Source organism: Hyaena hyaena, unplaced genomic scaffold, assembly GCF_003009895.1.
Source record: "Hyaena hyaena isolate Hyena2069 unplaced genomic scaffold, ASM300989v1 scaffold_2, whole genome shotgun sequence".
NCBI classification, from domain to species: domain Eukaryota; kingdom Metazoa; phylum Chordata; class Mammalia; order Carnivora; family Hyaenidae; genus Hyaena; species Hyaena hyaena.
This window is the reverse complement of record NW_024080634.1, coordinates 4,369,682-4,386,561: the sequence shown is the minus strand read 5'-3', so window position 1 is coordinate 4,386,561 and position 16,880 is coordinate 4,369,682. Positions and strand designations below refer to the sequence as shown.

Here is a 16,880-nt window from a genome sequence, read left to right as displayed (position 1 = left end):
TTCACAGGTGAAAACAAAAAATAAACGGTTGCAGATTAGCCACTGCTGGGGCTCAAAATGCAGGCCCTCTCTTTTCTTTGTTTTCCGGTAGATTCCTAATTTGAGTGTGTGTGTGTGTAAGAGAGAACTCTGATTTCATCTCTGTACTGAAAAGATGTTCATTTAAGAGGAGTAAAACCACATAATTTTGCTTTTGTTACAACGATCTTTTGGGCACAAAATTAAAATGCTTCCCCCCCCCAACTTTTTTTGGGCTTTACAATACCAGCAAGTTGCTAGACCCTTTCAGGGGTCAGGCTCTCTGCGAAACATTTCCTTTTATTTTGTTTTTCCTTTTGTACTTTCACTTACGCTGTCCTAGTCTTTACCAAGTGCTGGATTCTCCTGAGCTGATGCCCAGCGTCTTAAGTGATGGGATCCACATCCTGCCTGAGCAGCAGCCTGATGCCAGGGTTGAATTACTATTGAATAAGCAGCAATGAAATTGGTATCAAAACAATCAGTAGTTCCCAAAACCACAAATAACAACAAAAGACCCAAGTTGTCCTAAACCGGCAAAGATCATTGATATAATAAGAGACTGAGTCACTTTTCTCTACGATCCCTCTCTTGCAAACGCTCCTTGCCTCTTTTCTTGAACCGCCTCGGGGAGGGCAGGTGGGGGGAAGGAAGGGCCCTGCTCAGAAAGTTAAAAAAAAAAAAAAGAAAAAAAAAAAAGAAATTTGACATCACTTAAGTCACATGATTGGCAAGAGCCAATTAAGATGGGGCTGGGGAAAGGGGAACAGTTAAATTTGTAATTTGGGTTGTGTGAAAACTTCTTTGGGCCTCATAAACAACCACAGAACCACAAGTTGGGTAGGCTGGTAGTGTCAGAAGTCTGCGCCCGGCATAGTGGTCAGCAGGCAGGACGAATCACATTGACTGCAAACCACAGGGTTTCACAGAGTGGTGAGCATCACCAAGCCACAGCCAAGACGCCGCTTTTTTTCGCTTTTTTTTTCAAATCTTGAACAATTTGAATATTTTGTTTTCGCCAAGGTACATCTTTCGCAGGGCTCAGGGAGCCCCCAGAGGTACGGGGAGAAAAAAAAAAAAAAAAAAGAGAGAGAAAGGCAGGGAGCCATGGTTGGGGAGGTGAGGTTAAGACAGTGACCTTTCTTTGGTTTTCACTCCAAAGGTGAAAGAAATCATTGAATCCCCCGCCTTCGGAAGAGGGTGCATTTTCAGGAGGAAGCGATGGCTTCAGACAGCATATTTGAGTCATTTCCTTCATACCCACAGTGCTTCATGAGAGGTGAGTACGCTCTGGGCTTTTGATACCTACTTTGGCTCGGCTTTGCAGATAACGAAATGGCAGCCGGTTGTAACTCGGTGCACGTCGCTCCCGTCGATTCCCTGTCTGTTTTGTGGAAGGAATTCAAACTCAGGCGTATGATTACAAGGCTATTGGATTACTTATTCATCAGATGACAGCCCTTCAGAAACGTTTTAATAAATACTTAGCTAAGCTGTTGAAGTGTTCGGTCGGTGTGTGAGAACTTTGTCAAGTGCAAGTAAGTTGGGCTGTTCCTGATTAAAGTCCTAGAGATTATAAAGCTTGCAAGAAGCTGTCTGGGTTTTCTTTTCTGTCCCTTGCCCGCAGTGACTGTGGCTGAGTCCTGAACTCAGCCCGCCCCGGGGGGTTAGCGGGCGCCTGCACCACCAGCCAGAAGGGCTGGTGCCAGCATGGGGCGGAGGCAGGCTCGCAGGCACATGTTAGAGCAGCCTGGGGACTCTGGGGACAAAGTGGCAGCTCTGCTGTCCCCTGAAGGCAGAGAGTGCAAGAGCCAGGCAGATTCGTCTGGGTTAGAACCCCCAGGATTGGGCCACGCTCCATGTAGCCTCAGTGCAAAGAGGCGGCAGGCGTCTTTCAAGGGAGGGGGGGAAATGCAAGTTGTCATGTACAGAGATCTCTCGCGCACAAAGAGCAATGAAGAAATTTCCTAAGTCGAGCGTCGTCGCGGCTCGGGTCATTAGCTGGTGCGCTTCCTAATTGGAACGGCCAGTGTGGAAAACCTGTCTGCAGTTTTGCAACCCGCCTCTCGAAATGTGCAAAGCTGTGCTGGGGCCACGGCTCTGGGTGTGTGAGTATGTGTGTGTCTGTGCGTTTTGTGCAGCTCTGGTGGGAAAAGAGGGCTGTGCTTAAACAAACAAAAATAATAATACACAAAATGTCGCGAAGGCACTGCAGTGTGTCAGGGCACGCACTTTGACCAACGCCTGCAGAATGTGGCTTCATGGTTTGGCAGCAGGGGGACGGAGTGGGATGGGATCGGGGGCATAATTAATTTTCTGGCTACAAATTCTCCGAGGGCACCCAAATAGTATCTGTGACTCATTATTTATTCATGCAGCCAAATGAGCAGAGGAATGCGGAGGGCTGCCAGCCAGTTTGTCACAACAAATGCTATTGTGAATGTCACAGAGCCTCTGTGTTTCCGGGTCCCTGAAATGTAAAAACTTGACAAAGCTCTGTGTGTGTGTGTGTGTGTGTGTGTGTGTGTGTGCGTGTGCGAGCGCGCTCGCATTGAGGGTGGTGAGGAAGATTTCAGGCGAAGGGGAAGAAAGCAAGTCATTAACCGATTCAAAGCTTCAAATTAGAGGGTTTGCAAATGCTTCTTTACTGGCAGCAGAGGAAATTTTAGTGAAGTTGAATCATGCGATGTGGGTGAGTCACACGCCCTTGTCACAGAGCAGCGCCGGGCTCCTGTGGCAGAGATGCCGGCCGCTGGTGAGAAGCTGCGAGCTGCTCCCTGGCTGCATTTCCTCTGAGCTGCTAACGAGCAAAGGAAGCAATATTTGTAGAATAACAGAAAGAAAGGTCTTCCTGCCTTCACTCTGCTCTCAATACCCTCCCCGTGATAATTGTTTCCTATGTTATCAAACTCAGGAAGACAGAGTCAGGAAATTTGAAAACATTCCACTGGGCAATAGATTAGATTTTGTGCATGGTGTGGGGCTGCCTTCAAAGCCGTCCTTACTGACCAGATGGCAGAGATGGGGAAGAGACCCAGAGACTGGCTCGAACAGCAGGAAATAGAAGGAGCTCAGGCCCTAACACGGCCCCATCGCTCTTGTGCTGATGGAGGTCACTGAGCCTCCCCAGGTTAGGAACAAGGTGCAGTTTGCTTTCATTTTGTTTTCATGTTTTTTTATTTATTTTTGAGAGAGAGAGAGAGACAGCGTGAGCAGGGGAGGGTCAGAGAGAGAGGGAGATACAGAATCAGAAACAGGCTCCAGGCTCTGAGCTGGCTGTCAGCACAGAGCCCGATGCGGGGCTCGAACGCACAAACCGTGAGATCATGACCTGAGCTGAAGTTGGACACTTAACCGACTGAGCCACCCAGGTGCCCCAAGGTGCAGCTTGCTTTCAAAGTGAGCAGTTGACAGAGAGAGCCCTGAGACCCAAATCAAGTCTCAGAAGGGCTACTGGACAAAGGCCTTGTTCACCCCTCTGTGTCAGGAAAAGGAACTTGGGGGCTTGGATCATCTCTAACTTAAATAAGATGGCATTGAGATTTCATTTCAGGGAACCAACGTGAAATCTTGGCACTCTCCCAGTTAATTTTAGCAAGGTGACCCACCAATGGAGGGTTTGCATCGTCAGGATCAGCCGTCCACGCTCATTGGAGCTGGAGGGATGGCAAAAAAAGGTCATTGCTTTTCGGTGCCTTTTGAGTGCCGCCTGAGAGCGTGATGTTAGGAGAATTGTGTCTGGTCATCTGTGGCAAATGGTTCTCTCTCAGTGTCCTTAGCCACGTTCCCAAAGACCGGCTGTCAGCAGTGCTCAGCCCCGTGGTCATTTCTTGCTCCGCACAATTTACAGTGAGTGTTCCCTCTCCAACTGCAGCCATGAGCTAGAGGGGGAAGCAACGTTTGTTTCCTTCCCAGGATGATGCTTTATCAGTCCACGCAATCCTCACAGAAGGAAACCCGTAACTCATTTTTGGCAGAGATACCCATGTGGAAACTGAGAGGAAAGAGAGGTATGGGCCAAGCAAACCATTGTTCCCTCGCCTGGAGAGGCAAGCCAGGGTCTGAAAGAGCGTCATGCAAGGTGAATGTGGGCTACCACAGAGAATGCCACTCTGTTCCCACCACACCGCACCAAGCTCTCACTTCATTTGCTTAGGTGAGAAGGTAAGACGTGGCTGGCGTTCCCTGGAATGAACCCACGTGGTTCGAGACGTGGCATTCTTGCAGAACCCACACTGGCGTCCCCTCACGAGGTCCAAGGTGTCGGCCCAACGGGCGGTGGTAGCTGTGAAAAAGCAAAGCGGTGGCACATGCACACTTTTGCACAATGCCTCAGGTAGCCTTGTTCTTAGAAGTGGCTTAGTGGTCTATGCAAAGCCTGAATGCTAATATGCCTCCGAGTTCCTAGAACCACAGGTAAAAAAAAAAAATCTCAGCGAGGCTGACTCACGACTGTTTTCTTGGAGGTATCTTTCAAAGGGAATGGCAGAACATGAGGCGAAGTGTCTGAAGTGTGTTCCTCTGTGAACCTCCGCTTGTCACGCTTTTCAGAAAAATCTTCCCAAAGACACTTCTGGCTCCGCTGAAGAGTCAAGGTCACAGAAAGCCATACATTAAACTGGACATCGTAGTTTGAAATGTGTGAAATCTGTGTTCTGTTTCTGGAGCCGCCGTGTTTCTGGGGGCTAAAACAAGAGTATCATCTCATGATTCTGGCGACCAGAAGTCTCACTGCGAAATCTGGTAGAGCTTTGTTTTTGGAAGCCTTCAAGGTGTTGAGAGGACTGATTTCTTCTGAGGCCTCTCTCATTGGCTCGCGGATGGCCGTCTTCTCCCTGTGTGTTCATGCGACCTTTGTGTGTATCTGTGTACCAGTTTCCCTTCTTATAGGGGCACCAGGCATGTGGCATCAGGGCCCGCCCTGAATTGAACAGTAAGCACCTCTGTAAAAACTCAGTCTCCATATGCAGTCACATTCTGAAGTATTAAGAGTTAGGACTCCAACCTATGAATTTTGGAGGAGACCTAGTGCAACCCAGGACACATGTCTTAATAAATCTGACTGCTTCTGGCCCATGAGGAAACTGGACTAGGGGCTCTCCCGGATGTTGAAGAATCAGACCCTAGCCCCGTACTCTGTGCAAAATGGAGCCTCATATCTTGAAACTGCCCACACATTGTGAAACTGAGAGGGGGCAAAAAAAAAAAAGGTGCTAAAAATCGATCTAAACTCATAATCATACGCTTCGCCATTTAGTTTCTTTGCACGCTAACAACCTTTGAAAATGACAAAGCAATTCTGAAATGTTTAAGTTTTAAAAGAGCCAAAAGCTGTCCCCAGAAGAAGCCAGGCTTGGCTCTGTTTCCTCCAGTGGGATTGACCCCATATTTCAGAATCTTTGCAAGACACACTTCAGCAGCAAGGGTGGATGGCGGGGGATGGGGGAAGGGTGTCAGTCCGCAGGGGGCCCCACACCTGCTCACATACCTAGTGCAGGCCCAGCGAACAATCAGTAGCAGAAGTGTCTTCAGAAATGGCAGTTGATTCCCGAGCTAAACAGCAAGAAGCCTTGGAAAGAAATCAGTAGCCAGGAGATTCCTTTGTTCCCTCAAAATAGCCCTGAAATGTGTGTTCCTGGAGACCTGCCCCTTTACAGAGAAAGCAAGGCTGGGTCCAAGGTCACCACCCGCAGAGACTTTATTAAAGCCATCAGTGCTTGGCAGGGAGTTGGTGTAGAGAGAACCTGGAGTTGATGGGAACAGTAAGACAATAAGGCAGGGGATGTGGGCTGAACCTGGACCAGGCACAGACAGCCCAGCGATGATGGACTTTTCCTTTCCATTTTTCTGGCTTTAGCCACAGAGCATAAAGCAGCTTCTCTCATGAGCCTCAGTTTCCTCATCTACAAAACAAGAAGATAGTGGTAGTACGTATGGCTAACGTAGCTGTGTGGACTAAATTAAGTAACCCGTGTAAAGTGCTTGGCACAATCACAAAACAGGCAGCTGAGTACCTCGGTGATCTGGATTCATGTCTAAGATGACACTCTGTCAAAGGTTGTCCCTCTAGGAAAGGAGAGGTCACAATATCCTGGCTGACACCTGGCTCCCTAGAGAAAGTGACCCAGGGGTTGGGGAAGAGATGGTGGGTGGGAACCAAGAGGAGAGAAGAAAGGGTGGTCTAGGTCCGGGGGGGAGGGAGGTAAGAAGGCAGCCTGGGCAAAGGTGAAACTGTGGGAACCCCAGTGGGGTGTGGGAGGTGCGAAGTCAGTCAGCCCAATGGCTTTCTCATCATCACATCACCCTTCCCTTACTCGGAAGCACCCACAGAGAGGACAGAAGAGCCTAGACCCCTTATATAGCTCAACTCAACAAGTGTGGCTTTTCTTTTCATGTTTATTTGTTTTTGAGAGAGACAGAGAGAGACAGACAGAGGGCAAGTGGGGGAGGGGCAGAGAGAGAAGGAGATACAGAATCCGAAGCAGGTCCCAGGCTCCAAGCTGTCAGCCCAGAGCCCGATGTGGGGCTCGAACCCACGAACCATGAGACCATGACCTGAGCGGAAGTCGGATCCTTAACCCCACACGTGTGACTTTAAATATGGAGACTACTGGGGTGTGTTATAACATTAACCTTGACAGACGTCTCTCCTTCCTCGAGAGGAAATCCATGTATTTTCAATTCTTTTCTTAACGAAAAAGCCATTTCACCCTTGAACCCCAAGCAGGTTCTCCAGGCCTGAGAGGCCGCCTGTTTTCGTGCTCCTCTGCGACATTTCTGATCACCTACTTTACCAAAGCCCCCAGATGGAGACACCCCCGGCCGCTTCTCTCACTGGGGGAGCGAGCAGAGGCCGCACAGGAAACTCCCGCTCATTTTCAGTTTCTCAGGTAGCTTCCTAGTGACCTAGATGAGTCATTAAATGTCTCTGTGTCTTAGTTTTCTACCAAAAGGGGCTGGCAATGTTCTAGACGCGCTGGCCTCTGAGTTACAGAGTTCCTGTTCAAAACCTCTGAACGCGTCAGAGAGCTCCCCGCAGCATATCACAGCAGTTCTTCTGGCTGCACGGAGCGGCTATTCTTTTTAATTGTTTTATGTCCTGATAGGAAATAGTCCTCCTACCAATTCACACACGTGAAGCCTTTTCCCACATTGGCTCGAAAAATTTTCCTTCTAACTCCCGTTCTTTAGAGAATTCTCCAGAAGCTTCTCTGGTCCCTGAACGGATGTTAAAATCCGCACAACACCTGCCCTGTGACTCGCATTCCTGGACTCCCCATGTCCCTCCTCCTGGGTACCACCAGTGCCCTGCTTCAGCGTTTTGGCTGAGTGAAAGAAGGCGTAAGCAATGTATCTTGCTGGGCCTGTCCCTTCCCTACCAAAAAATGCCATGTATGTCTAATGGCCCCCAGTGGTCGAGAGGGACCATTTCCTTGAAGAGCTTGGCAAGCCCTGAACATAATCAGGGAGTGTTTCAGGAGAACCATGGATGATTCCTGAACATGTAACAGAGTGCAAAACCTCAAGTAGCCACTGGCGTGCTGGAAAAGTATGCTTGGATGCCCCTCTGGTTTGCCGACCCCCCCACTTTGTCGGAGAGATCCACTCTCATACTCTCCTAGCTTTCTGAATCTCTCTCTCACTTCCTTCTCCTTCCCCTCCATTCCCTCGGTAACACCCAATGATGCCACAGAAGGGAAAGAAGAAATGAAGACAGAGAAATAAACCATGTATCCAAAAGATGATTACGGTGATGAATTGTATCCCAGTGACATATAACGTGCAAAGCTCCTGCTAGGGTTTATCAGTGAGAATTACATTTGGCTGCACATTTAGGAAAATCTGACTCTAGCGGTTTGAGTGGCCGGGGATTGGCCCATCTCCTGCGGCACGCAGGCCAGGAGGATGGCCCATGGCGGGTTCAGTGGGGCCGGGATGCCCCTGTGTTTGGGCCTGAGCCTCAGATCTGTCCAGGCAGGAAGGAGAGGGGAGGCCTCAAGCCCTCTCCCTGTGAGACTGTCTTTTTATTCAGCAAAGGAAGCCCTCCTCTGCAAACTTCCCCTTCAATGTCATGTAGGCGAGACCCGGGTCGCAAAGCCTTGGGCTCGGAAGGTGCCTGGGATGATGGAGTTGTCGCTTTCCTGCCTTGAGAGTGAAGGAAAGCAGAGGGGCAGGCAGCTGGGAAGGGAGGTCCAGTGAGCCCCACGCCACACCTGCCACAGCCAAAGCTGTTCCTAGACTGACTGCTCCCTGATGACACCCCGTCTCGTCCATCCCAACACTTCGACTGTCAGCAGGGCTTTGAAATACACACAGAGCAACCCCGGCTTCTTTCTCGGATCCTCTGGAAGGGGGATGGGGCGGGGCCCGGGGCTGGTGAAATGGGAGGCAAGGTCACACCTATTGTCTTGGTCATACTTGCCTCTCGGGTTAGAGAGGACAAGCAGACAGCCTCACGTCCACGTCCACGGGAGTGTTGCTTATGTGGGAGCCACCACACCTGGCCTTGGGGCCGAAGGACCTGTCAGTAACTGCAAATAGTTTACTTTTCCCTTGCCCTGACTCCTTTGCATGCTCAAAATCTCAGAGCTCGACACCCTGCAGCTTGTTTTTTAATGTTCATTTATTTTTGAGGGAGAGAGAGAGACAGTGTGAGTGGGGAAGGTGCAGAGAGAGAGGGAGACACAGAATCCGAAGCAGGCTACAGGCTATGAGCTGTCAACACAGAGCCCGATGCGGGGCTCGAACTCATGAACCATGAGATCATGACCTGAGCCAAAGTCAGACACTTACCTAACTAGGCCCCCACGCGCCTCCCCCACCCCTTTTTTAAAAGAAGATTCTTTTTTTCTACAGAATTTCTTGAAAGGAACTCTTTTTTTTTTTAACTTGCCCTCCTTAAATTTACCTCAAGATGTTTTTATCTGTGATGGAAATATAACAACCAGATAATAAGCGTCTATCTAAGAGATAGAGCACTCATTCACACCTTGTATTTCTGCAAGTGATAGATTATTTCTGCTTCGTAACAACCAGCCCTGTCTACTTCCTCAGTCTGGATGCAAACCATCTCCCTGCAAGTCAGCGCCTCATTATGGAAAAAAAAATCTTTATTCAGTGTTTCCCTGAAGTAAGCGATAATGTAAATCTCTCATTTTGTTTTGCTGTAAGATTGGTGTTCACTTAGAGAAACCGTTGATTTTGTGTATGCCAGCACCCTCACGGTCCATGGTCCTTATGCGTCTATTTTCTGATGGACTTCTTTCTAAACAGGGAGCTCTCCCAGGCATTTCAGGGGCCCTAATGTAAAAGGGCACCAAAACCAGAAATCTTAGCTGGCTAGTTAGGTTTGCCCAATGGCTCCACTGATTTCAAAACTGATGCTTCTTTGTATAAACTGGCAGCCCGTGTTAAAATAACTCTAAGTCACAGACTCAGCTCACCAAATCTTGAAACCGTGTCCTTTGGGAGAAGGAAATCTGTGAATATGATATTTTGCAAAGCTTCTATTTTACCTTCCTGGCTAACTGTCCAACTTTTACTCTTGGTGTTTGAGATGTCGTCTGCAAGGACTATGACTCTTCAAAAGAAACTTTTCTGATCTCTGATGGAGAATGAAATCATAAAATGAGCAATCAATGAAATAGAGATGGTCCAGGAGCACCGAAAGCAAAAACCTCTGTCTCCACCTCTTCTTGAGAGCTTCATTAGTCTATATTAGTATATTAGATCAACACTTAAGTTCTTCTGAAAATGTGTAGGGTTTCAGACATTTGTTGTTGTTGCAGTAGTAGACCTTAAAGAAATCTCTAAAAACATATTGCAGTATTCAGTTTGCCACATAGAAGTATGTTTAAAAGAGCAAACGGGTCACTTAAAATCCTGAACACACTGCATGGTAATCTGGGTTCACGGGCCACCCTGGGGTGAGCTTTCTAAGGGAGATTTAACATCAGAGCTGCCCCTTATTGCTCAAGGTAAGAGCAATTTCCTTTTGCTCTGCAATTTTTTTTTTCTTAGCATGCATAGCCTTCAATGGTTATTTTTTCTTGTAGCCTCAAAATGTGCAAAAGAGAACATAGATGAGCTGAAATACACTGGCTTGGGGGCCATTTTTTCCCAGAAGCAGTAGTAACGCCAACCACAGTTTGCTGCCTTTTATGACACAGCTTCTGCTGCACTTTGAACTATGTGCACCCAGCCCCTCGTTCTACACCATCTGCAAGCTGCGTCTGGGGGCCCGTCCACCTCCTCATCGGTCACAGCTGAACTTGACATGCACCCACTTTGCAAGGATACAATTTATAAAACTCAGAAACTTCATACGTGTATAGAGCCCATGCAAGGAGAAAATGTGAGGAAGGAAAAATAGTTCTGCCCTTCAGGCTGGAGCACATAATGCGGTGGGAAAGGGTAAAAATGAAATTACATAGGCACCGACAAGGATGAACAGAAATTCAAATGGCAACTCTCTCATTATTGAGTCTACTCTTTATAAAGATCAGGGTGGCCATGACTCCCAAAGTTCTGGAGCAGATGAACAATTATTAAACAACCTTAAACAAATATGAGGACTTTGAAGGGTGTGGGGTCATGTAAAGACACACCAATGCCAACAACGGAAATTCTGTTCACCTGCCAATCATCCTCCAGCATTGCTTCATATTTAAAATTTTTTAAAACTATGCCTCTCCTACACTTCCTTCTAGGTTGTGTTCAAAACAAAGCGATCATTGTATCTGTATCATGAGGGTGGATGAATCTGTTTAAATAACAAATGAACTATGAGACATCGTCCTGTATAGTGTTTTCTAAGTTGTGTGTGTGTGTACAATTCTACATACATAGTTTTATATAGTTTCAGTTGGCATTTGAAACTATGTTTGTATGTGTGTATAATACAACTGTATGTATAATAATATATAATATCATATATACTTATATATTGTATATTAAGTATATCATATTGTAAATATATATAAACAAATACATATATTACATATATTATATATAAATGTATTAATACAACTGTATGTATAATATTATGTATATTATATATATTGTATATTATATATATTGTATATTATATGTTGTATATGTACTATATATTATACAATACATAATATACAATATATTTAATATACATTATATATAAATATATAAATACAACTGTATGTATTATACAGTTGTATATAACATGCAATATATATTAATATATATGAATGTAATTAGTATGTATAATATATAAAACACAATATATAAATATATATAATATATATTGTATATTATATATAAATATAACTATGTGTAATATATAATCTACACTATATGTGAATAATATATAATAAATAGTACACCACAGAGAACATATAATACATAATATATATTTTGGCTGGAGTGATCTTAGCCATCTCTCTGTTTAAGGCCCCAGAGACATTCACTTTTCCATGGGGTTACCACTGGTCATTACCTGAGTGAGAACCAGGAGCTGGGTCTGCCTGGCCCCTGGCCCCTGGCCCCTAGCGTTTCGTAGACACTTGACCTCAGTGGCAGATTCCATCTGGGAATCTCAATAATTTGCAGACACCTCTCTTAATCCTCCTTAATTACTCTTTTCATGGGTCAGACACCACAGCCCTTTACAGGCTGAATCCCTTTCATTGTGGGGGGGAAACATTAAGTGGAGGAATTTATATGGAGCTGCAGCTTAGCTGCGCATTAGGAACAGAGAAGGGCCTCCTCTACCCTGGTGTGATTTGGATGTTCTCACCCTCCCTGTGGTTTGCGTGTTCTCTTTTGCTGACAAACACAGCAGTGCCTTAGCTAAGCTACCCACCACATACCCGCCACCCCCTTAAGCAATTTTAGGGTTAACCAGGCTGGTTTTAATGAGAGTCTCTGGTGAAATCTGAATAACCAGAGGAATTGCAAATGTGCATGTTTACACAGAGAGGGGAGAGATGGCTTTAGCCAAGGCTGCCAGCCTCCAGCTCTCAAAGGGACCCTTGGGAAGTGGGAAAATGCCTTCCCACAAGACTTGAACCCAGGCTCCATCTGCCATCAGGGATATGTGTCCTCACCGCACTCCTGAGTCAAAGTACTTATGGTCTCAAGCAGCCTCTCTCAAGTAAATAAAGGCGTTTTCCTCTCTTGAGCATTCTCTCACACACACACGCACGCACGCTCGCACGCACACACTCGTACACCTGCAGAGGCCAGCATAACTCACACGCCTTAAACAACCCACTGGGATTTTTCCCCTTGATGTACTGAACTGGACAAAGCCTTTTCTAGGGGGAACAGCAACTTCTGAAAGTCCAGAGTCATTTCCAAACTCTTTTGATCACATGACATATAAATAAAACCTAATTAGCATACCTGAAAACCTATGCATAGTTATTTACTTATAAGTTACATGCCTGCACTACTGTACTGATATAATTATGGCATATACATTATAAAACGCAGCCTACAAATAGAAATTAAAATAAGATACACCTAAAAGTGCAAGCTGCGATGCTTTTTCCTTCTCCTCCAAGAATACTCCAATTTGACACAGAAAATTTCCAGATACATACAAATTTCTTGTCTTGCTAACTGGGACTCAGCTTTTACAAGTGGACCTTTATTCCTTCCCCTGGAATCTTCCATTGATGTTTCAGCATAAGCTTTACTCCAGAAGGAATTGTGTGTTCTTGACCACCAGGTCGTTTTCTATGAGCTGTCTTTGATCGGGAGACCAGAAAGACAGGCCTGACTGGAGGGTGTGGGTTGGGAGCCTAGGGCTTTGAGGTCAGGGGGTTGGTTTCTACCCCATCACCAGCACTTACCACCTGTGTGAATTTGACTCATCTACCCACACCTGCAGAACCCAGGTTTCCCATCTGTAAAGTGGGTGCCATAATCCCTACTTTGGAAGGTTGTCAAGAGGATTTGAGGTAAAATAGGAACCAGTAGACACAGAAAGAGTAGGTAGATAAAAGGTAGCTCTGATAAATGCCATGGAAGATGTGTGGAACAGAGGCTAGGGTAGGAGAGTAACCTCTGCTCGGCCCAGAGAATGACCCCATGACTGTGCCAGGAGCCGGCCACATACTAGGATGAACTATTGCATCAACCTTTCTTATAGCAGCTCAGAAATAGTCTTCGTGCCTCTTGGCAGACTGCTGAGCTTACCAATGCTAGACCGGTCATAGTAAAGCTAGTATTTATTGAGCATCAACTATATACCAGCAAGGCATTGTGCCAAGCTCTTTCTTGTGTTACCTCATTAAATCCTCTGCGAAAACCTACGAGCAGGAATTCTCATTACTAATCAGATTTTACTGAGGGAAGTGAGGCCTGCAGAGGTTAGGTAACCTGCTCGAGGTGGGGCTGATGGTAAACGAGGGAGTCAGGTGCAAATGGAGGTGTTCACTGCAGAGCCCACAGTCTGCCTCTCCGGAGGTTACCATCCTCTTTGTTTGACACGAGAGAGTTAGAGGCTACTCAACGTCCCTGGACAGCAGGTGACACTGCGTGTGCTGGGAGAGAGGAGAGGTTGAACCTCAGGTGCCCTTGAGCCGGGGCACTCCACCATCCATTGTCCTGGACTGCTTACCTGTCTCTGGACGCATTCAGTGGTATAGGTCCCTCCCATCTGAGTCATCGATGCTCTGCCCACTTTTATCTTCGTGGTGGTCCCTCCCCATCAGAGCTGCCCCCAAGGGAGACATTCAGGCCACAAGAGACACTTTTCTAAGCCGCCGGTGCCCACACCAGAGTGTAATCCAGAATGACCTGTTCCCAAGACAACAGTGAGATGCTAGTTGGGGGGGGAGAAACCATCCCTAAGTCTTTCTCCCCAAACATCTGTCCTAATCCATCAGTCCGGGAGTCCATCAGGGGTGACACTCTAGTCAGACAGCGAGACACTTTACAAAAAAAAATCTTAAGGAGGTGCTCACTCTCAGGATCAGGTGAGGCTGGCCCTGCACGCTGGCATGACTTTGAGAGATGGCTACTCTTTAAATTTTGCCTCCCAGGTAGCTCTCTTGCCTGGTCCATGGCCAGGACCCACATACAGAAGAACCCAAAGAATGATCTGCCCAGTAATCAGGGGCTTCACACCTGAGTTCATCCTTTAGGAAGCCAAGGAGCCCCCCCAAGCCTGCAATGTCATGACCGTGACCCTGGCCAGTGTTTCTGTGAAGGTCCCAGCAAACGCTCGCACCCAATTATTCCTGTGGTTGAGATAAAAATTCTGTCTGGAAGCAGTTTACTCAGCAGAGACAGCAAGAAGTGGCTTCAACCCCTCCTGTAAATAGGACCCTCCATGTCACCAGGGGCCACTTGCACAGCAGGAGACCCACTCACCGGTGAGCCTTTGAGAACAGTCCTTCCGTCTTTTGGCAGAGATATTTGTCATTTCAAAAGTCCATGTCGCCAGGCCTCTGACATCATTACAAATCTTGTTTCCAAGTAGGTGGGTTTGAGGTTTTCTTTTTCTCCTTAACCTTATTAGTACAAAAAAGCTTTTCCCATCTGATCATTCTACAACCAGTACCACAGAGTCACAGAAAGTTCCTTCCCTTTCTCCTTGGGCTCTCCACGTGGCAAAGGCCGCAATAATTAATTATCTTCCTCCCCACCCCCCAAAGCCAGCACACAGCCAGCTAGAGGCCCCTGCTCACCCAGAATGCGGGGAGCCCGCCAGGCTCTAATTGCTGCTATGCAAACATCTTAATGGGAACAAATTAAAAGGCGCTCAAGCTAATTATTCTCCACAATAAAAAAAATAATAATAATAGTAAACTAATAAAGCTCCTCTGGAAAGGTGATTCCGTATTACCTCAAAAGAGTTGCTTTCCTTCTGCAGAGTGTGCAATTCACAGGGAAATAAAAACTCCACGGTATACGCTAGAGATTATATATGGGGAATTCTTGTGACTCAGATAATGCCGTTGCATGCTGACTTAGGCCACCTGCACACACCCCAGGGCCCGGCCTGCCCCAGTCCGTCTTCCCTCCCCACCTCCCTCCATCTTCCCTCCGTGATCTCCACTTGTCCTTGAGGCAGGCTCTGGCTCTTCCTGGGGAGTCCTGGCCCCCAGGCCCACAGCGGCCCCCCTCAGAGGCCCTAGCTGTCCACATCAGCCACATGAGGCCAGCCTCAAGCATCACATTCATACAGAAATGACAGCCTCATCTGTCCATTCCACCTTTCAATAAAGACTACGTGGCCCGACGGAATAGAAGGCAGGGAAAGACATTCGTTGCCGGGCCTTGGACAGGTTCTGGACCCGGAGGATGAGAGGGAGGAGCTCCCACCGCCAGGCTCCGCCCAATCACGTGCCCTCTGCGCTATTGCCAGGAAGGCTACTGCTTTGTGCAGCAGATGACAATGAACTTTCATGGCTGCTTATTAATGAGGAGAACAACCAACACTGACCGGGTGCTTACAAGGCATCAGACACATTGCCACCATCATCCCTTTTAATAAAAAACCTTATGAGATAAGTACAGCTCTTAATCCCCACGTGATAACTATTTTCAAAAGGCATATGGAGCAGCCCAGGCCACAGGGCTGGCAGAAGGCGGAGCCCAGCCGGACCGGACCCTCCCAGCCTCGGACGGGGCGGACAGTGGATGCAGCCTGTGGGGTCAGTGGGCCCGTACCCAAACACCAGCTCTTCTCTTCCCACTGAGTCACCTGGGCAGCCTGCTTACCTTCTCTGGCCCCCTCTCGTCATCTGAGCAGCAGGTGAGGGCTCTGCTTACCTGCTAGTTAGGACTAAGTTAGGAATGCCAGAATACTCAGTAAACTGTAGCTGAATTCACCTGTGGTGGTGGGCATCACCTGCCCAACTGATGTACCTTTTTATGTGAGACGCCATTCTGCTTGATTTTCCCATTTTCCTCTTTACACACCACAGCAAGCAAAATCTGCAACACCCTAATTTTGGCACTCACATGAATGCACGGGGGCACTTAACGCATCCTTGCAGATTGGGTCATTTTACTGCCAGCAGCAAGCGGCTCAGGTATGGGGTGCAGCATGGCAGCAGGCTGAGGAGCCCTGGGCTGACTTGGCTCTTGGCTCCAGCTGCGTGTGCCCTTGCACGTGATCTTCCGCTCCCACATCCCCCCTGTCAAATGAGAGGGCAGGTGTTGGAGATCCTTCCGTGCTGACTTCCAAGTGAAAGGCATCGCGCAGGCTGAGAATTTTCCTTCCATTAATTTAGTGGAAGGTGTCCCAACCTTCAGGTGGCTCTGTGTGAAGTGCCTACAAATAGGCACTCACGTCATTGTTGTTACTTACACAGTGGGGACAGTTAATCTCCTTGTTTTGCATATGGGGGACCAGGGCACAGCGTGCCACAAAACTCATCTAAATTCATGCGGCTGGGAAGTGGCATGATGGGAGCACCCTAGTCTGGTTTGGGCTCCTGAGCGCTTAACCACTAAACTACGCATGCTTAAGAGACAGTCTTCTAGAGAGGGTGTGACCTGGGTGCTTGTGTCCTTTGGAATAAATTATATATGAATGATCTTAGCCTCTCAGTACAGACATTGAGGGAAATAAGACAGTGAATTGACAACGATAGAGCTCTTACCTGTTTCAAAACTAGTAGAAGCTCATGGGGCTGCAGTTCTGAATCCTGATTTTGAACAACTCATTTTATTTCCTTTTTCATATTGGTATTGTCAGCCTGTCTTTGATGAAGGCTCTTGATACCTACAAGAAAAGGAATCAAAAAGACCAGGTAAGGATAGATTCAAGGACCTACAGATCATTGAAGATTTAGTCAAAACTTTCAGAAATGCCAAAGCATATTCAATGTCACTTTTCTGCATGTTATTTTCAAATTCTCTCTGGGGAA

At 47.2% G+C, this 16,880-nt stretch overlaps 1 protein-coding gene across 3 annotated transcripts in view; it reads left to right on the top strand.

Moving 5' to 3' along the window:
- Nucleotides 1–840: 840 nt before the first annotated feature.
- RUNX1 (RUNX family transcription factor 1) overlaps nucleotides 841–16,880 on the top strand; it is a 251,033-nt gene continuing 234,993 nt past the window's right edge. For all 3 annotated transcript variants that reach the window (XM_039228414.1, XM_039228421.1, XM_039228411.1), the window contains exons 1-2: nucleotides 841–1,076; nucleotides 1,181–1,297. In XM_039228414.1, coding sequence (XP_039084345.1) covers nucleotides 1,240–1,297 — 58 coding nt within the window. In that variant the 5' untranslated portion in view covers nucleotides 841–1,076; nucleotides 1,181–1,239. The remainder of the gene's footprint in view (nucleotides 1,077–1,180; nucleotides 1,298–16,880) is intronic.